Source organism: Pyrus communis, chromosome 2 (assembly GCF_041283825.1).
Source record: "Pyrus communis isolate YQ-2024b chromosome 2, ASM4128382v1, whole genome shotgun sequence".
Taxonomy (NCBI): domain Eukaryota; kingdom Viridiplantae; phylum Streptophyta; class Magnoliopsida; order Rosales; family Rosaceae; genus Pyrus; species Pyrus communis.
The window spans coordinates 1,002,121-1,021,097 of NC_142566.1; the positions used below are offsets into that span (position 1 = coordinate 1,002,121).

The 18,977-nt window shown below is 34.7% G+C and overlaps 1 protein-coding gene and 1 long non-coding RNA gene across 7 annotated transcripts; one reads left to right on the forward strand and one right to left on the reverse strand.

Annotated features, from left to right (window-relative positions):
- Positions 1 to 585: 585 nt before the first annotated feature.
- Positions 586 to 4,001, reverse strand: LOC148698328 (uncharacterized). Of its 6 annotated transcripts, none has more exons than XR_015953516.1 (6): positions 3,491 to 4,001; positions 3,286 to 3,407; positions 2,735 to 2,816; positions 1,884 to 1,955; positions 1,250 to 1,721; positions 586 to 1,083 (listed from the first exon to the last, which is right to left on the reverse strand). It is a non-coding gene; the product is annotated as an uncharacterized LOC148698328 (long non-coding RNA). The 6 variants fall into 6 exon arrangements; XR_015953519.1 differs by having other exon boundaries at positions 3,286 to 3,389; positions 3,491 to 4,000; XR_015953521.1 differs by having other exon boundaries at positions 3,286 to 3,396; positions 3,491 to 4,000.
- A 2,984-nt stretch (positions 4,002 to 6,985) lies between these two features.
- Positions 6,986 to 12,511, forward strand: LOC137748123 (cycloartenol-C-24-methyltransferase). Its single transcript, XM_068488205.2, has 14 exons — positions 6,986 to 7,153; positions 7,298 to 7,420; positions 9,185 to 9,251; positions 9,862 to 9,935; positions 10,028 to 10,112; positions 10,227 to 10,282; positions 10,625 to 10,679; positions 10,890 to 10,937; positions 11,079 to 11,162; positions 11,268 to 11,384; positions 11,489 to 11,572; positions 11,658 to 11,783; positions 11,922 to 12,019; positions 12,249 to 12,511. The coding sequence occupies exons 2-14, from the start codon at positions 7,338 to 7,340 to the stop codon at positions 12,313 to 12,315; spliced, it is 1,044 nt and encodes a 347-aa protein (XP_068344306.1). The 5' UTR covers positions 6,986 to 7,153; positions 7,298 to 7,337; the 3' UTR covers positions 12,316 to 12,511.
- Positions 12,512 to 18,977: the final 6,466 nt, after the last annotated feature.

Genomic DNA, 18,977 nt, shown 5'->3' on the forward strand with positions numbered 1-18,977 from the left:
TGTAAATTTTGATTTGAACTCTCTTTTCGGTTCCTCTTTCTCTCTGAAATTTCTTCTGAACAGAACCCCCAATCCAACAAGAAGAGTAAGGGAGTGAGCGAGCAAATATAAAAAATATTGAGTCTGCGTTTTTTTTTGGGTCAAACTAAATTACTAATTAAAAAAGACAAATACATGAAAAGGGCAATCCAAAAGGCAACCCACTACTCCAAAGTCCGATATTCAATCTTTAATTGGCAGTGTCACTTGGTTTTTTATGACATATATGTACACATATACAAAAAATAAAATTTAAAGAAATTTAAAAGGGTATAATTGGAATAATGGTGGGTGGGAAGAGAGTGATGTTATTATTATTTTAATTGTGATGGGATATAATGTGGATGGGAAGATAAGATAATGAGGTGGACATAGTACCATTCATAAATAAGGGCTTATGTTTGGAAGTGCTTTTAAAATGACTGAAAACACTTTTAGAGAAAATGTTATAGTAAGAAACACTTCAAGTGTTTTTTAGAATCCTCTTGCAGTTTTACTATAAATTAGTTCTTAAAATATTTTCACAAAAAAACACTCTTAGCAATCTGAAAAGCGGCTATAAACAAGCCTTAAAGATTCATTGTGAACTTTCAAGGAAAAGTAGTTGAGTAGTTGGAGTGAAAGCACTTAAGGGTACATTGTTAACTTTCAAAAGGAAAAGGTATAATTACAATTTGTTGATTAATTAGTGGCGTGTTTACATATGGGGAAAGGAAATGGCGGAATGGGAGTTATTCTCCATTCCTGATTATTCCTCTGTTTACCAGTTCAACCGGAATGAACAGTTCTATGGGCCCCACGTAAAATCAGGAATTCAATTCCTAATATTGTCGGAATTGGATTACCTAGAAGAAGGTAGTATTTGGATTCCGGGGAGAAGGCTCCATTCGGAATCAGATTTTCCTTCCCAAAATACCCCATCTTCTCGTTATCCTCCGCCATTCGATCTCCAGTAGCTATATGCTCCTCCACCACCTTATTTCTCTTCACCACCTCAAAATCCTTCACACATTTCGTTCATCCCACATTTTCTCAGCAACCAAACTGCAGAAATCGAAACCAATTCATGAAATGCCAACATCCAATTCAAACACTTAATAGTTTCACGATTCAGAGCTCGGATTACTACCCAAACTACATTATTCAGCAATCCACACAGAGCCTAAGTAAGAAAATCCAGAAGCAATCAAAGTTATAGATTGCAGATTACCTCTCATTCCGTTCCTAAATGTTATTCATCTGAGCTCTATGGTGGTTCTCTATGAACTGCTTGGCCGCCGCCACCTTCTCCATCGTTAAGCTTGACCCCAGCACCTGCTCCTCCCGATCCTCCATTCTTTCTCTCTCTTCATTCTCACGGTATCGTCTCTTTCGATTTGGGGCTCGGCTGCTATTCAACCCAACAAACCCATCGCTCACTACTCTTCACCTTCATCTATGCGCCTCACCTTCCACCTCCCCGTGTAGCCATGCCTTACTCCCCTGGCCACTGCCTAACAAAACCCAACCACATATCCCCCAAATCGGATTCAAGAATTTATCACCCAAACCCCAGATAATAAACCCACATATCTGTTGAAGAACTCAGTCAAAACCCATAAAATCTTTGACACACCCCGATCGAGATCAGGGCATGCTGGCCGTCACGTGGAAGTGACGTAACCATGAGCACAGTGCGGAAGCTAATAAAATAGTAATGTAATTAGTACGAATAAATAAAAACTAACATACATAAGGTAATAGAAACAAGTGCTAGCGTAAGTGAGACACAAGTTCAGAGCATAAAGCCTAAAGCAGTCCAAAAGAAAATGACGCGACAACAGTACACCCGAAGGTGGCCTTACACTGGTGATCGTCTGTTGGATATGCCGGGAAAGCCCTCTGGGAAACCACCAAACGTGCTAGCCAACTAGAACCTGGAGGGGCGCAAAACAAAAGCGTGAGTGGGCAAAAACAAAGCTTTTCGAAAACCATTTAACAAATAAGTTCTAACCCCTCGCCGTAAAACCTGTATACTTCCCAGAAAATAGACATATATGTATATAACCATCATGCTCAAGAATATGCCATGCCAAGATCTCAGAATAAAATGCAAGTGCTCAGGTATAATCATATCACTGTTATATAATCTGGTAGCCGGAGTCACCTAATGTGACCTGTACGGCTGAATCTAGAGCTCAAATCTCAATCTCACTAACTAGACCTGCACACGAGTCGGAACCACCTAGAGTGGTCTGTACGACAAGCCTGGGTGTAACATATATATACGCTCAAGTGCTACGATCACGTGAAGGCTGTGCGAATAATCGCGGGTCACCTACGAGTCGGAACCACCTAAAGTGGTCTGTACAACAAGACTGTGCACCTAACTTGGATCCAAGATGAGCGTGTGGTGCGGGGGGTGAACATCACGTGAAGGATTGTGCCTTACTCTGGGCGGGAGCACTAACACCGGGGGTGCAGGTTATGAGCTCTCTATGCATCTCAAACCACTACTGAAAGTAAACATGAATTACACTTACCTGGCACTTACCTGTGCGTCCACAGCACCAATACACACACATATATATAAATGCAACTAATCATGCATAACGACCGGCAATATAAAAATGGCATATAACTAATAAACATTTAAATTAATTTCTGGGAAAATATAAGTATATAGGTATATACGGAAAACCAAAAGCCCACTCACTGGTATGTGGAAGGGTCGTAACCCCCCTGCCTCGAGTGACCACGCTCGTCCTTGGGATAGGTATCACCTATATGCGAAACAACTACAAAAACGTTAATTTTAAAGCACATAACCAACCTTTAGAAATAACTTCTCATACAATGCTCAAATGGGGTGTATGAATACACCAACGTGATCTACTCAACCTCAGGAACATCCCCATATTTTTAAAATAATTTTTCACCGTCGCACGCGCCCCCACGCGCCGACCAAGGCACGGCCACACGCGCCGGCTACGGGCAGGCACGTGCCTGGCAAACTGACTTGACGCCGTCAGGAATATTCTGTCATCCCTAACAGATTCCGTCAACGGCGTCAGGAATATTCCGTCAGACTTGACAGAATATTCCGTTGTTTTCTCCGGCGCCGTCGCCGGCGCCGGAAAATCGGGAATTTTTCAAACCTTTGTAAGTTTTTCACCCAAATTTTACAAAATTGGTACCAAAATGAAGCTTAGAACTAGAGGAACACAATCATACTACTTTCAAGTGCTAAAATCCACAAAATCTCACCTGAAAAATCAACCCAATTCCGCCCAACCTCGAAACTAGTGATCCCGACGTCCAAAACCTTCAAACGAACCACCCCGAGCCTCCTAGGGACCTCACCAAGCTTCCTACAAGCTTGAAATTCCCTAAAACATGAGAAATTACGTGTGCATGAACAGTACCAAGATCGGGCATCGTGAGTTCGACGTGAAAACGAAGGTATTCTCACCTAAAAAAGGTATGGTTGGACTCCTACAAGCCTCACGAGCATGAATATGTGCTTGGTTTCTTCGATCTGTGGAAGTTCGATGGGTTTGTGGGTGTGTCCGTACGTTTCAAGGAAAATGGGAAGGAATGAGGCTCGGGACAGGGTGCAGGAATAGGGAGGAAAGGTTGTGGAGTGTGGGAGAGTGTGTGTGGCTCAAAACATGCCAACAAAACCCAAAACATAACGCAAAACGTAAAGAAATCGAACTGGGGGTAAAATAGTCTTTTCACGCGTACGTTTTAACATTCTCGGGACGGGCTGTCACAATCCTGAAATTGAAATAATTGACAGGGAGGAGGGGTGGTGATTATGGCGTAGGGTGAGTGGGAAAGATGAAAGCGAGGGGGAAAAGGGGAGGGAAGAGTTCTTATTTTCTGCTGTGCTAGGGAAGTCTGATAGATGAAGGTTTACAATAATGACATTTTGTGAAAATGTTATTAAAAAAATATGGGAAAGAAATGAAACAAAAAGAATAAGGGCATTTTAGTAATCATATTGATTTCTATTCCGATTCAGGTGAATTAGTAAACAACTTATATGAATTTCGTTTCATTTCCGATTCCAGAACATTTAAGTAAACAGCTTCAACAGGAATCTGATTCTGATTCCTCCTCAATTCAATTCCTCATCAATCGAATTCCTCTATTTTGATTACGATTACGTAAACGAACCCTAAATGTAGTTGTGTTTGTTGGGAAAACACTCATAATGAAATGTAGTTGTGTCATAATGAAATGTAGTTGTGTCATAATGAAATGTAGTTGTGTTTGTTGGGAAATCACTCATAATGAAATGCAGTTGTGTCATAATGAAATATAGTTGTGTTTGTTGGGAAAGCACTCACAATTACAACTAATAATGGTCTAGCAAAAATTTTCTTTAATTGTATGTTAGAAGTCTCAGGTTCTTCTCACATGGATGACAATAACATATTATAATTGTGTTCGATATCTATTTAGTGGTTGACTCGTTGTGTGGTCTAATCTAATTACATTTTAAGTAGAGTAAGATATCCTAATATTTTTGTATTAGAAAAAAAATCAAATGAAAAACCAAGTGTTTATTGACTTTGTTTAGGAAAATAGTAAAAGGATGATCTAGGGTTTTAGAATATGAAAGTTACACATTCTAAACAATAATTGAAGTAATGTTTACGTGATAAAGAAAACGTTTAGTTTTGAAATATATATATATTTTTTTGCAGTGGAAAGTGGAAACACATGGAAAAAAGGAGAATTGACAGTACCATGAGAATTTTATTGATAATGAAAAAATAATTTACACCTAATTAGAAGAACATAAACATAACCCTTATAATACAAAAATAAAAAGATAAAAAAAATACATTAAAAAAAGAGACATAAACCTTATCATTCTAAAAACGAAAACAATAAAAATACAAAGAAAAACATCTAGTGATTGCACAAATAAATACAAAATAGAAAAAGAAAATCAAACAAAGTACATTGCAAATTTCTCTTAATCAATTAAGGTGAGATGTTTTGAATTCTCCCTCCCTTTAAACATAATTTATATGAAAAAGATAAGCTTCGCTTAAAAATAAAGAAATCTATCAGAAAGATAAGCAGACGATTCCTATTAGAAAAAAAAAAAGAAAAAAAAAAAGGATCGGATCCAAGTGGAAAAGTATATATGTTCTGATTCTGTGAAGATTAAAAAAGGGAACATAATATACAGTACACCTTTGGAATCTTGGATTTTCCAGCCATATGTTTTGTTATGCAGGAAGACAATCTCATGTGTTTTGTTATGCAGGAAGACAATTTTGCACGTCATGGTCATGGGTATAACGATATGGGGATGTTTTGTATTAATTTAATAATATAATAATATGCAGGGCGAGATTAACACAATTTTTTATATTTTTAATATAAAACATACCATACAAGTCATTTTTAACTTTGAATAAGTGAAAGTAAGTATGACCAGTGGCGGAACCACATCTGAATAAGCCAAGCCCATCCTGAAATTTCATCAATCTAGGGTTTGAAACTTGCTGTGCCAACAACCTTCTCTATAAACTGGACTTGGGTGCTGCAAATTCATTACTTACACCCAATTCTGGCTGGACACGTGTCTAAGTTTTGATTTTTTAATTCAAACTTGGACACACGTCCAACCGGGATTGGGTGTAAGCAGTAGCAAAGTGTTCTCCCTTCTCTATTTTTAAAACCCATCCTTATAACTATGATTCTGTTTTATCATATAAAAACCAATTTCTTTTAGACAGTTCATATTAAATATGGTCTATATAATTTAGGAGAGGATCCAATTATGTTGAAAAGAAAATCTTATAGTACAAATTTTGAGTCATGATCTTAAATTTTTGTGTTGAATCTAATGTGTTAATTATTATTAATTTTTTTTTTATCAAAACTCGTAAACAAATTATATTTTTATGATATAATCATCTCAATACTAAATTTTTCATACAAATTTTAAAGTTCCATCACTCTTACTTGATTAAAATTTTCTATGCCAATAAAAAAACCTTTAAATTTTCTCTAATGATTATATTGCTATATTTTGTCTAGTTTATTTCCCATTCTAAAGAGTCCGGATCCTCTTGGCGAGGATCTTGAGAATCTGCGTATCTTGTGTGCTCATCGTACATCGTGTGATTAAAAATCATTTTAAAGTTTATTATTTAAAATTGAATACAAAAGTACCAAAAAAATAAAACCGACCTACGATATACGATGAATGGACACGATTCACGGATGTTTAAGATCCTCATCAAAGGGATCCGGAGAGGATCCTGTTGGCATTCTGAAATCGATTTGCGACTCGAGTGTGAGTGGTTGGTAGATATGTCTGTATTATATTATCTACATAGCATACAACGCAGCTTAACTTGTCCATACTCCATACCTCATATAAATATGAAAATAATAAAACGGAAGATAGACATAAGACATAGAATTCCGAATCTTGACTGAAGAAAAAAGAATTCCTAATTATAGAAGGAGATTCGTAGGCCTTCAATCAATATTATAAAGGAAGTATTAGCAAAAAATTCACGGTACTGTTTATTTTAACGAAAAACTACATTTTTACATTAAAAAGTCAAACCTGATACTATTCATTTTACCCTTTATTTTGTCGTTAAAACTCAAAATTTTCAAATCTTTTTCATTAGTTTTCCTGATTATAAATGGTCTATTAGTATTTTTTTTACTTGTAATATTAAATTTAATTTTCGTAAAAAATGAACTTAAACTACATTATTATCAATCTATTATTTATAACATGCACACAACGTTCATTAAAAACAATAAAAGCTCAAAAACTCTTCTCAATTTGTGGTGTACTTACGAATTTTGAGTCTTTTTCTTTTTCCGTTACAAAAGTAATTATTTTTGTTATGTTACAGCGAAAATTTAGAGTCGCCCTCCTAAAGTCCGGCCCTCTCTCTCTCTCTCTCTCTCTCACTCTCACTCTCATCCGACTCCCAATCAGCTTTTGTTTGATACCATCTGTATATATATTTAAACAAATTGGTGCCCTCCAGCGAGTCTCTCTCTCTCATCTCACATCCCCCTCTTCAGCCTCCCTCGAAAAGTCTCTCTATTTTTTCTGCTTCTCTCGAATTCTCCTTTCGATGTAAAGACATTGATTCTCATCATCCCACGTTACAATTCAAGCGATGTTTTCACTTTTTATTGTTGCTTCTGAAAAATTAAGAAAATGTAGGGATTGTAATGCTTACTTGTAAGTTTCAAGTAATGGGTTTGTGTTACTGTGCAGATCTCCGCAACTTTGCGTTAGGGAAGTTCAAGAGGAGGAGATGTCGAAGGCTGGAGCATTGGATCTCGCATCGGGTCTCGGTGGAAAAATCGACAAAACCGATGTTCTCTCTGCTGTTGAAAAGTACTTCCAACTCTCTCTCTCTCTCTCTCTTAAAATATGATCCAGTGTGAAGTTTGATTGTTTCTCTCTAGAAACTTAGATTTCATATTGCACCCACCAACTTTAATCATTCCTTGACGTTGAAGGTTTTGTTCATTTATTTTGTTTCAGAAGTAAATACCTAAAGTTTTGATCTTTGTATTTCAAAAATATATGCTTGATGTTCATGTCTTTGTGTTTCTCTCTCTTGATTAAGCTTAATCTTTCTTATTCTTACTAATCTGGAAGTGGGTTGAGCTCTAATCTTTTCTTACCATGATGTTTAGAAAAATCTTAATTTTTTATGGGATTAATGCTAATTCTTTTTCTTTTGGCATACGATAGAAAAACTACACTAAATTTACTTAAAACTACGGGGGAGAGGGATTCGAACTCGGGTGCAAAGGGTGGATTAATGCTAATCTTGATGTGGGCTAGTAAGCACAATCAAATCAAGGCTAATCTCAATTATCAGATGTCTAGTCATAGAGATTGGAACTCGGGTTTAGAGGGTGGGTTAATACTAATTTCGACTTGGGCTAACTACTCACAATTGTCAGTTGTCATAGAAAAATAAAAAGTAAATTAATGATCTGTAGATTTTGTGAAGAAGGCAGTGTTCAGGGGTATATATCTGGGAATGTCTGTAGAGTCACGTGAGTTATGGTGGGGAAGTCTGAGAAGTCCATACAACGTGTGGTGCAAGACTGCTAGAGAAGTCACTTGCATAGGAAGTAGACTTCGTGCCTTAAAAGCATTTAATGGTCCCATTTCACAAAGGTTCCAAAGCTTCCTTCTTCTTTTTATTTTTTATTTTTTATTTTAATTGGTTACCCTAAAATAATTAGGGAAAAAAAAGGATTCTGGGAAACTTGCAGTAACTTTGATCTGGCACTTGGTAAGTGGAGGAACTCGTGATGTCTTTGGTGAGGTTTGAATGTTGGTTGTGATGTCCTTTTCTGTCAGAACTAGCTAACCAAAGAGTAAAGCTTTCTATTTGAATATATGAGATGGATATTTGGTAGGTTTGGAAGTTTTGTTTTGTAGTTACATTTTCCTTTTATCTATATATATATATATATATATTTTGTTTTTTTTTTTGCCTGGGAATTCATGAATTATGACAATTAAGTACTTAATATTTTTTTTCTGTCCTACTAATAGATATTGAAATTATGGAAGCAGTACTAATTCTGTTATAATTATATTAATGGTTGTTATCCTTTAAATGAATATAAAATGAAAAATATACAGTGGGTTTAGAATTTTCACTTATGAATTATGTATGTAATGGAGATGAAAAGTTTGGAATTCTTGGAAAGAACCACTTCAAGGAAATTTGTAGTATGGCTATGAAGTTCTCCTTCGGGAGCAGTTGTAGTATGGCTACGAAGCTCTCATCTTCAATTTTGCTAACCTGAATGTTGACCGAAATTGATGATAATATGCCAGAATATTGAATAGAATTTAAAACAATAAAACGTTTTACATATTTATCGAGTTGCATGGCTTGAATTCCCGATCCTTTGTTTGTGCGGTGACACAACAAGACTTTGAAAGCTAGTTTGTTCAATTTTGTGAAATGATTACATGTCATTTGTAGCCGAACATGTACTCTTCTCATACATGGCAATGCAAAGTTCCTAGAAATTGTTTTGGGATGTCGTGTGAAATAATGTAACTTGAGTTTTTGCAGATGTTATGGCATATGTGGTTGTAATCTCAGTTTATTGAGTAATGGTTCAGGTATGAGAAGTATCATGTTTGTTATGGAGGGGAAGAGGAAGCAAGGAAGTCCAACTACACTGACATGGTAAGATAGACTCTTGTATCAACCATTTGTCTTCTGAGGATTGTCGGTATACAAGCCTCTCTTGCTAATAAGCTGCATACTTTGTTCCCACCTGGTTATACCTGATTTAATGTCTTTTTTTTTTTTTTTTTTTTTTTTTTTTTTTTTTCTGTTTTTTCAACTATATTTTCTTGTTTGGGATCATTGATCTCCTAGGGATTGTGATTTTCTCTGTTGGTTCTACTATTCACCAGAATCACCACAGGGAAAAATGTTCTGTTTCCCGATGATATTATTCACCATGTATATATTATTTATATATATAATCTTCCACAAATGCTCCTCCCCCCACGACCTCAAAGGCTTCTTTGTTGTCTTATAATATCACCTAGTTCATGTGATAAGACTCAAGATAATGGCAAGTTGTGTGGTTACTTTTTCATTTTGGACGAGATATTAACTTTTATGATAATTAAGATACATTGTATTATGTCTATATGGGAAAGTTGGCCTTTGCAATGTCTTTTGAATATAAAGATTTAATGGCTCATTGTTGTCAATTTAATCTGATGACATTTCGGTTCAAGCTTGGGATGTCATACTTCACTAAATTGGTTCATTGGGATTTCAGGTTAATAAATACTATGATCTTGTTACAAGCTTTTATGAGTATGGTTGGGGAGAGTCTTTCCACTTTGCACCCAGGTTCCTCTTTTTTCTTCGTATCTTCACATGCAAGCAATGAAAACACTGTATCTCTTATAAGAGTTTCTGATGGATGTATTGCTCTCTTGCAGATGGAATGGGGAGTCTCTTCGAGAGAGTATCAAGCGACATGAACACTTCCTTGCTTTACAACTAGGACTCAAACCTGGGCAGAAAGTTAGCCTTCCAAATTAGACTTTATGGAATATAGATTAGCAAGAGAAAGATTCTTTTATGATTTGGTTCAAAATTTCAAATTATTGACTTAGTTTTCTGTATTTTTTGTTTTAGGTTTTGGATGTAGGTTGTGGAATTGGTGGACCATTGAGAGAAATATCTCGCTTCAGGTGAGTGCCGTTTCTTTTATTCAGGTTTTGGTTGATGGACAGCGTTCTCATGGCTGTAATATTTGAATACGAAGTGGCATATGCAGACTATCCTTTATACTGAAGATGAATTTTCTAGGTTGTTTTAGTTCTTATGAATATTAAATTTACCGCTGGGTTGGACTGAAAACACCTTATCGGAAGACCTCCTATTATGCGTATGGTTTATTCAATATGTAAGATGATACCATTGTGATCTGTACTTGATATGCTGATGTCAAGTCTAAAATTTAGAGTTTAGTGATTTAATTGTTCGAGAAGAATCTCTATGTTCACAAAGATTTTCTGTGGTGGTTTGTGCAGCTCAACATCAATTACTGGGTTGAACAACAACGAGTATCAGATCACAAGAGGAAAGGTAGATAAACCTATGTATACCGGCGACGATTTGTTTTGAATAATGAACATAATCAATGCCCAGTCTTGATGGTTTCTCAAGATAATCCTTTTGTCCAATTCAAAATTATGAAGCCTAAATGATTTATTTATTTAGTTATATTAGAATGACCACTGGGATACTTCAGTTTCAAAGTGGCCTAATACTATCATGCTTTTGTTTGCTTTGTAGGAACTAAACCGTAATGTAGGAGTGGACAAGACCTGCAACTTTGTTAAGGTTGGTAGCATTGTATATGATGTTCTTGTTCAACGTAGAAAGTACCCTTTTTTTTCCTTTCTTGCAGTAATACATAGGAGAATGTGGAGAGAACTGGTTTATGTTATAGATCTAATTCTTTGCACTTTATAAATGGTGCAGGCTGACTTCATGAAACTACCTTTCCCTGAAAATTCATTTGATGCGGTTTATGCCATTGAAGCGACCTGCCATGCACCAGATGCAGTAAGTCATTCTTGTGGCTTGAAACCTTTGGGCTCTTTAAGTTAGTGCATCATTAACTTCCACCTGTTTTTCTGTTGGCTTAACGTTTCCATCTGTCCTGGATAGTATGGGTGCTACAAGGAGATTTACAGAGTACTAAAACCCGGTCAATGTTTTGCTGCATATGAGTGGTGCATGACTGATGCATTTGATCCCGATAACCAAGAACATCAAAAAATTAAGGTAAGAAAACCAAAAGCATAAAATCAAGCTGTTGATAGATACTTGATTTACTTTTGAACGATTTCTAGATTGTGAATATATATAAAAGAGCTTCATTGCCACAGGCAGAAATTGAGATTGGTGATGGCCTTCCGGACATCAGATTGACAGGAAAGTGTCTTGAAGCTTTGAAACAAGCAGGTTTTGAGGTCAGTAGGAGGGTTTTACTTCTTTTTGAAATCTATGCAAGGGAAAAGAGATTGACTTAATATTTTCTTTTCATTGTGAGCATAGGTCATATGGGAGAAAGATCTTGCGGTGGACTCACCTCTTCCATGGTACTTGCCTTTGGACAAAAGTCGGATTTCACTTAGTAGCTTTCGTCTAACTGCTGCTGGGCGATTTATTACTAGAAACTTGGTAAGAGCATGTATATGGTAGTCATTCAATGAATTGTTGAGCCACTTTCTTATGATGCGTTGTGGAATAGTGAATACTCCTGTGCTAAATACAATAAGCACAGGGATTAGTGGCTGACTTAAATTTTATTTTTTGTAGGTCAAGGTTTTAGAATATATTGGACTTGCACCAGCAGGAAGCCAAAGAGTTCAAGATTTTCTGGAGAAGGCAGCTGTAGGGCTGGTCGAAGGCGGAAAGTAAGTATTCTTTCTTTTCAGCTTGTTTCTCTCTTCTGAACCATCATCCACCTCATTGGGCAAAAGTAAGTTGGCTCAAATATGTGGCATCTTGTTCTGTGATTCAAACACGAATCGACAGGCTGACTAGAACGACGAATGCCTATTTAAGCTACAACTCTCTGATTTCGTTCTAGAAGCATGCATATATTAGCTACTGACATCGATTATCCTAATGAATGTCTTTCAGGAAAGAGATTTTCACACCGATGTATTTCTTCCTGGCCCGAAAGCCGCTTATGGAGGAGAGTCAGTAGATTGGTAGTGCAGACTAGTTCAACCCGCAAGAGATTTGCAAAAATATGTTGGATATTCTAACTTGTTTTGAGTGTTGTGTCAAAGTTGCTTGTCTGTTGTTTTGTGTTTACATTTCCTGTGAGTTTATTCTGTATCTTTATTTTGATACAGACAATGAAGAATTAATTATTTTAATAGTATTTTTTTTTTCTGGGCCTTGGTCACGTGCTATACCACGTGTGAGTTTGGACTTGTTCTCCAGCACCATGTGCAAAATTAAATCAGATCTATTATCACTCATGAGATCCACAAAGAACATGCTGTCTTCATATTTTATTTTAATCGAATTTAATTTGATACAAGACATTTTTTCCGGGTAATGTTAAGTAGATTAACAACTTAGAATAAATTTTATAAGTTATTGACGTGGTTGCTGATGATGAGATTATTATTTAAATATTGACTACAATATTTGTATTTTATTAATGACACATCATATAGTTTTTAAATTTAGTTTAAAAAATTTAAGCTACTTAACGTTATTCGATTTTTCCTGTCAATATCATTAATTTATATCCCTTTCACAGTGCTTTTTCTGTCAATATCATTAAATTATTTCCCCTTCACATTCTATGGGGAACAGAATATTTTATGTAAAACATTTTATTCAATTCAAAAGAAGGCATAAAGTATCAAGTCTGTTTCACACACTACAAATCAGCGTGCAATGTAGCCATAACATGTTGCCTCATTGAAACTAAACATTCACAAACAAATGAAAATATACCTTTGCCGACAAAATTTGAAGGGTTCGTCACACAAAAGGTGACATATTACGCGCTAGTTTTTTTTCCCTTGGCACGAATACTTTGCCCGACGATTATTATTTTACTCATCGATCTATTTTCATCGGACAAAGGTCTCTGGTGAAAAAAAGAAAAAGAAAAAAAAAAAAAAAACCCCCGTTGACAACTTTTACCTGATCAAAGGTTTTATTTCGCCGGGTAAATTTGCTATGCCAGACGAAAGTTGTTTTGTCAGGTAAATGGTAATTTGTGGTGGTGTAGTTAGCTTTAGTTCATGTATTAGTTCCTCCATTTGTTATATAAAGGATTGTTTAAAATTAATCTAAGATGCGAAGAGCTAGGAAGATTCAAAGTGAAATATGATTGTTGTAAGAGCTTCGAGCTTCAAAATCGAGTTTGACGCCAAGACTACAAGTAACAGAGCAACAACACGGTGAAGTCAAGGCGCTTAAACTAATGTTAGAGCCACCAAATAATAAAAGAGCATGTACCGATTTATTACTTAAAAAATAAGTGCATCCATGATCAGTATTGCTAGAGTTCAACAATTATGTGTATATTGCATCACGATCTCTCTAATGTTGGTACGTAGGTTCCACCGATAAGAGTCTCAATCCTATTAGAAAAGTGAGTACACTGTGGTAAACAAAATATGTTGAAAATCCCGCATCAGAGATTTGACGACACTACTACAATTTATATACAAATGGTTTCATTTCTAATCCACGGATGCCTTTTAGGATAAAACCTCACACATCTTAGGCTACAGGTGGTTAAGTTGGTTGGTGCACAATTTCGTGAATGTAGGTAGTGGTTATGATCGATTCGATATAAAAGAGGGCGTAGTGTGTATTTTTCGTTGGGGATTTCCTGGAAAAAATCGTCGCATATTCCTCCGATTCCTTATGAAAGACATTCAGTCCATCATAATAGAAATTAAAGAGGGTATTTATGCTTGTCGTGTCCTTTATATGGAAATAAAAGGACAAGGAGCCATTCCCTTGACTCGTACTGATGAGAATTTTACTCCACGAGAGATTGAGCAAAAAACTGCTAAGTTGGCCTCTTGCATGTACCAATTGAAGTATTTTGAAAAAAGGAATTGAAGAATGAACACTTTGCAAGAGATAAAAAACTCAAGAACCATCTTTTTTTATACAGCATAACTTAACTGAAGTTTCCTTAGAATGCTTACTCGAGCCAAAGCAAACGTATATGGAACAATTCTAAAACTAAATTGTTTATGTCCACAATTTTTTTATGCGTATGTAAATCCACTTAACTCAATTTAGTAACAAATGTAATTGATAGATTCATCATATACTTTGGGGACAATATCGATATTGGACCATGTAGTCCATCTCTCTAAAACTTAGCTAAACAAGTTTGTCTCTCTAAAAGTTTAGCAAAGTATAATCTCTATTTTCAATTCGTTTAAGTTGTTAGATTTTATCACAAATTGTAGAATGCAAGCATGGATGGAGATAACAAAAAAAATAAAAATACAAAGTCTCTAGAACAGAAGATTGATAATTTTTTGAAACCCTAATAGTCGGATTTATTTGAATGCTATTACATCAAAGATATTTATGCTCACTCTACCCACGTCGATACATAAATTATTATGAAGGATAACAAGGATTTTTTGCTGATCTAGCAATCGTGTAAAGTCATGGACTGCGTCTAATTAAGATGTTTGATGTTGCAGTATTTGTTGGAGCAGTGACCCACGCAGCTTGCCCTTTTTGATTTGTCTGCCATTAAAAAAATACAACAAATAAGAATGGAAAAATTAACAAATGGAAATTTTGAAATGGGATTTTAGATTTTAGGGCTTAAAAGAGATTTAGTTAGATTTTAACCTGAATGATTTTTGAAATCTAATTTAAATTTCTATTTTTAAAAATTATCATATTTAAAAAATTATAAGACGTTTACTATTTATAAACTTACCATCCGAAATTCTCTACTTATCCATATTAATGTATTCTTTTGTGCTCCAATCATATTAATAGATATACAAATTTATGCAAATTTCAAATTAAAGTCAACAACAAAATAGAAAAAAGTTATATTTAAAAATAAAAAATAAAAAACTTATAGGTACGGAAGTGTCGGTACGTAGGTTTCAATACATAAGTTTCGGTACGAATGTATGAAAAGTAGATAATATACGAATATTCTTATTATGGGAACTTAATAATTTCAATGATAAATAACATTTTTATGGTTTATGGGAATCAATATATAACCTACACACAAAAAACTCAAAACTATTACAACCTAGTTAATATTCGAAAACTACAATTAAATATCAAGGACTGTAGTTAGTTTCTAATCTTAGGCAAGCTTTTATTCAAAAAGTAATCTCTTTCAAGGATTGCAATAGAATTTTTCGATCTTGAAAAGGAATTCAAATTATGTGCATCATTTTCATCCACACATGCACGTATCTTATGATTTATGACATTCGAATTGAATACATTAAAGGATAATCAAGTGACAAAAACAAACAGGAGCATTCATAAGGATAAAAATCGTGTAAAGGAAAAATGAAGCGTTGCTAGAGGTGGAAATTTTTAACGTTTAAAGGAAAAAAACGAGTATGCATGAAAAGAGAGGGCGCGTACCGTTTTTATATTTGGAACATTGGTAAAGTGAGCAACCCAGTTTGCAGTACTGAATAACCTGATCCACAAGACTTTGAGGCTGAGTATTTCCACACTTTCCTTTACATCGTTCGTAACATTCTGCGACCCAAGGGAAACTACAGGCGCCGTAGCATTCTTGGAGACATTTTTCGTTTGCGACGACCTGCTCAGTGACTAGCAGAAAAACCATCATCATCATCACCACAGAGCGTGTACGGGCGACACCAATATTCGACCTCATTTTTTAAAACTTAACCTAGTTACTCTGCAAAAAACAGCTTCTGAAATTCCAGGAGGCCAAGGATACCTTTTTATAGTCTCATTGTTCTTGAGTTGTTGTAATTCTTATACCATTCAAGCATACAAGGAAACAACATATAACCAGAAATGGACAAATTTAAATTTCGTTCATATACCTGTATATATGTTTGTTTATTATTCGCCAAATTAGGTATAATAAATAACAGACTTTATATATATATGATTTTGTGTGTTTGTATGGTTCATCTTTTCAGGTTAGAACTACAACCAAGAAAACAACTAAAAGGCCCATCCGACGGTTGAACAAATTTGATCCGAACCATGATAGCGCTTCAAGAGATGAGCACTTTTTTTATTATTTAATTATATTTTTCACAAAAAGACAGTACAAAGTTCATTGGCTTCCATTTCACAATGTGAATTTTTTATTTTTTTTTAAAAAAAGTTCACGGCTTATATTCTTTTCTTTTTTAAGTTATTATTATTAAGAAGAATGAGAAATGTTCGAACCTCTTACAAGAATTTATGAAGTGGGAGAATTTCAAACCCATGGATGAGTGTGTGAAAACTTAACATCCTATCCACTAAGATATTGGATCACATGCTCTTATATTCATTCTTGCAAGGAATTGATTGCACTGGTGGATACAATATTTCTTTTTAATTCACTATATTTTGTGTTCAAATCTCTTTCCCCCCCTTAGTCTAGTTTAAAATAATAATATCGCTTATAGGAGAATTAAATAAAAACTATAATATATCTCAAGTATGAAAAATAGAATATTTTATTTTTAGAGCAACTTCACCCATCCATGAGTTGCCATGACAACAAGGCTCCCAAGTACCTCATGAATCCCAGAATCTTTCTCCACCCATGCAACCGTTGAGCCAGATTCAGCCCGACTAGTAGCCCAGGCATATATTGACCAAGTATCTACCGGGGTGATGACAACTCTTAAATAGGTGCATTAAGACAATTATTATTCATTTTTTTCACGTAACACTAAAAAAATACATGATGGGTGAATGCTATTATAATAGTTTTATAAATTTGGAAACAAATATTGGTTAAATAATGCATTTAATCGGCAAGTTTAAATGGAATACTGTCGCACAAATTTTCTTTTAATAAGACGGATATTTTAGATAATCTTAGTCTATAGAAAACGGATGCACTAAAGCTCAAGTGGCACGCATAGATGACCAATTGACCTAATCTATATATCATCTCATGCATATTAAACTGGCCTAACCGCATCAGACTCTAATTTATATATTATTAAACACCTCGTAATTCTTTCTGCATAAACATTTATTTTTAACCGCTTAACTTACAAAGTTTTTATGGTATATTTGGTATGTTGAATGAGATTGAGCCTTGGAAATATAATTAGATTGACTGAGACATGTAAATAAGAAACTTAGAACTCATGTATAAGGATGGATTATTCATAACTCATTATGTATAGTTATGTTCATCTTATATTTTGACACAACAAACAATAGATTAGAGTCAATTCATTTTCATTGATCACAACTTATCTCAATCGGCCCACCAAATAGACTTAGGACAACTCATCATAGGCTGGAAAACGCAACACAAGCACTTCAAGAGCTCAATTTGAGTAAAACAAATCCTCTCATATGTTAATCATGCTCCAATTCATTTTTAGTTGCGTTAAGTTTTTCTTGTGCCATTCTCTCATTACGAAATCAGTTGGTGTTTTTTAATGTTTTAAAGTATTGAGTTTGAAGTGTTATTCTCTAAGGTGTAATGTTGTCAATGACTTATATTGAAAACTAAAAGCCAAACAAAGCACACAAAAATAAAAAAGTTTTTAGTTTTTGAAAAGTAGATACCAAATACGTTTTTCAATTTTCTAAAAATGCAAAATGTGACAAAAAAATTGGTTGGTATTCAACGAACAAATTCTAGTCTTCTAGAAATTGGAATCAAATCGCATGCCTAGCATATGCCTTTCTTATTCTCGAAAAGGCCAGAAAAGGGAGCCAATTGGAATTGGCAGTCCAGTTCAAAGTTGAGGAGGTCTCCCTTTTCTGGCTAAGCTTGATAAATGTCATCAGCCCAATGAACTCAACTTTAGTTCTTTTTGTTTGGTGCCAAAATTGATCACTACCCAGAATCATATATTTATTGATAAATGATAGTGTCATTGGTACTTTAAAAATCTCATTCTACACTCCTCACAAATCTATTTTTCTTTCCCAATATAAAATATTAGGAGTGTAAAACGAGATTTTTGAAGTGCTAATAACAATTCCCTTGATAAAATGACATTACAAATACATATCATGAAGCACTTTGCCCCAAAAGGTCTTGCAAACTAAATCTAAAAATATTACAATAAAATATCACTAATTGCAAAACACCGAGTAGACATCAACACTTGTCCGATTATTTATTATTATAATTATTACTGAGGAAATAAACATTCGGCATAGCTCAAACTTACCGATTTTTCCACCCATCCTCACTACTTACTAGTTACTACTACTAACCCAAATTGGTTAAAATATTCTTCACTTTCGGTGGAGAGGCAAGGACTTATGAGTACCAAGTTTATTGGATTTCATTTCACAATGTCAATTTTTGACTATAAAAGAAAAATATTTAGAGACTTATATTCATTTACTTAAGAATTTTAAACCTACCAGTTTCCACGAGCTTTAACCTTCAACTTTAACTATAATATTCTTGCACGAAGATGATTGCAATTGCACTCGTGGATAGAACATTTCTCTTCAATTTACTACTTTTCGTATTCAAATTTTTTTCTTTTTCTTTTTAATCTAGTTTAAAATAATAATATAGCTTGTTAAAAATAAAATAAAACCATAATATTTGTCAAGTACTAAAAAAATAGGAATATTTTTTCTGAAAGCAACTTCATCCATCCATGAGTTGACATGACAAAAGTTCTAAAACACCTCTTGACTGAGTCC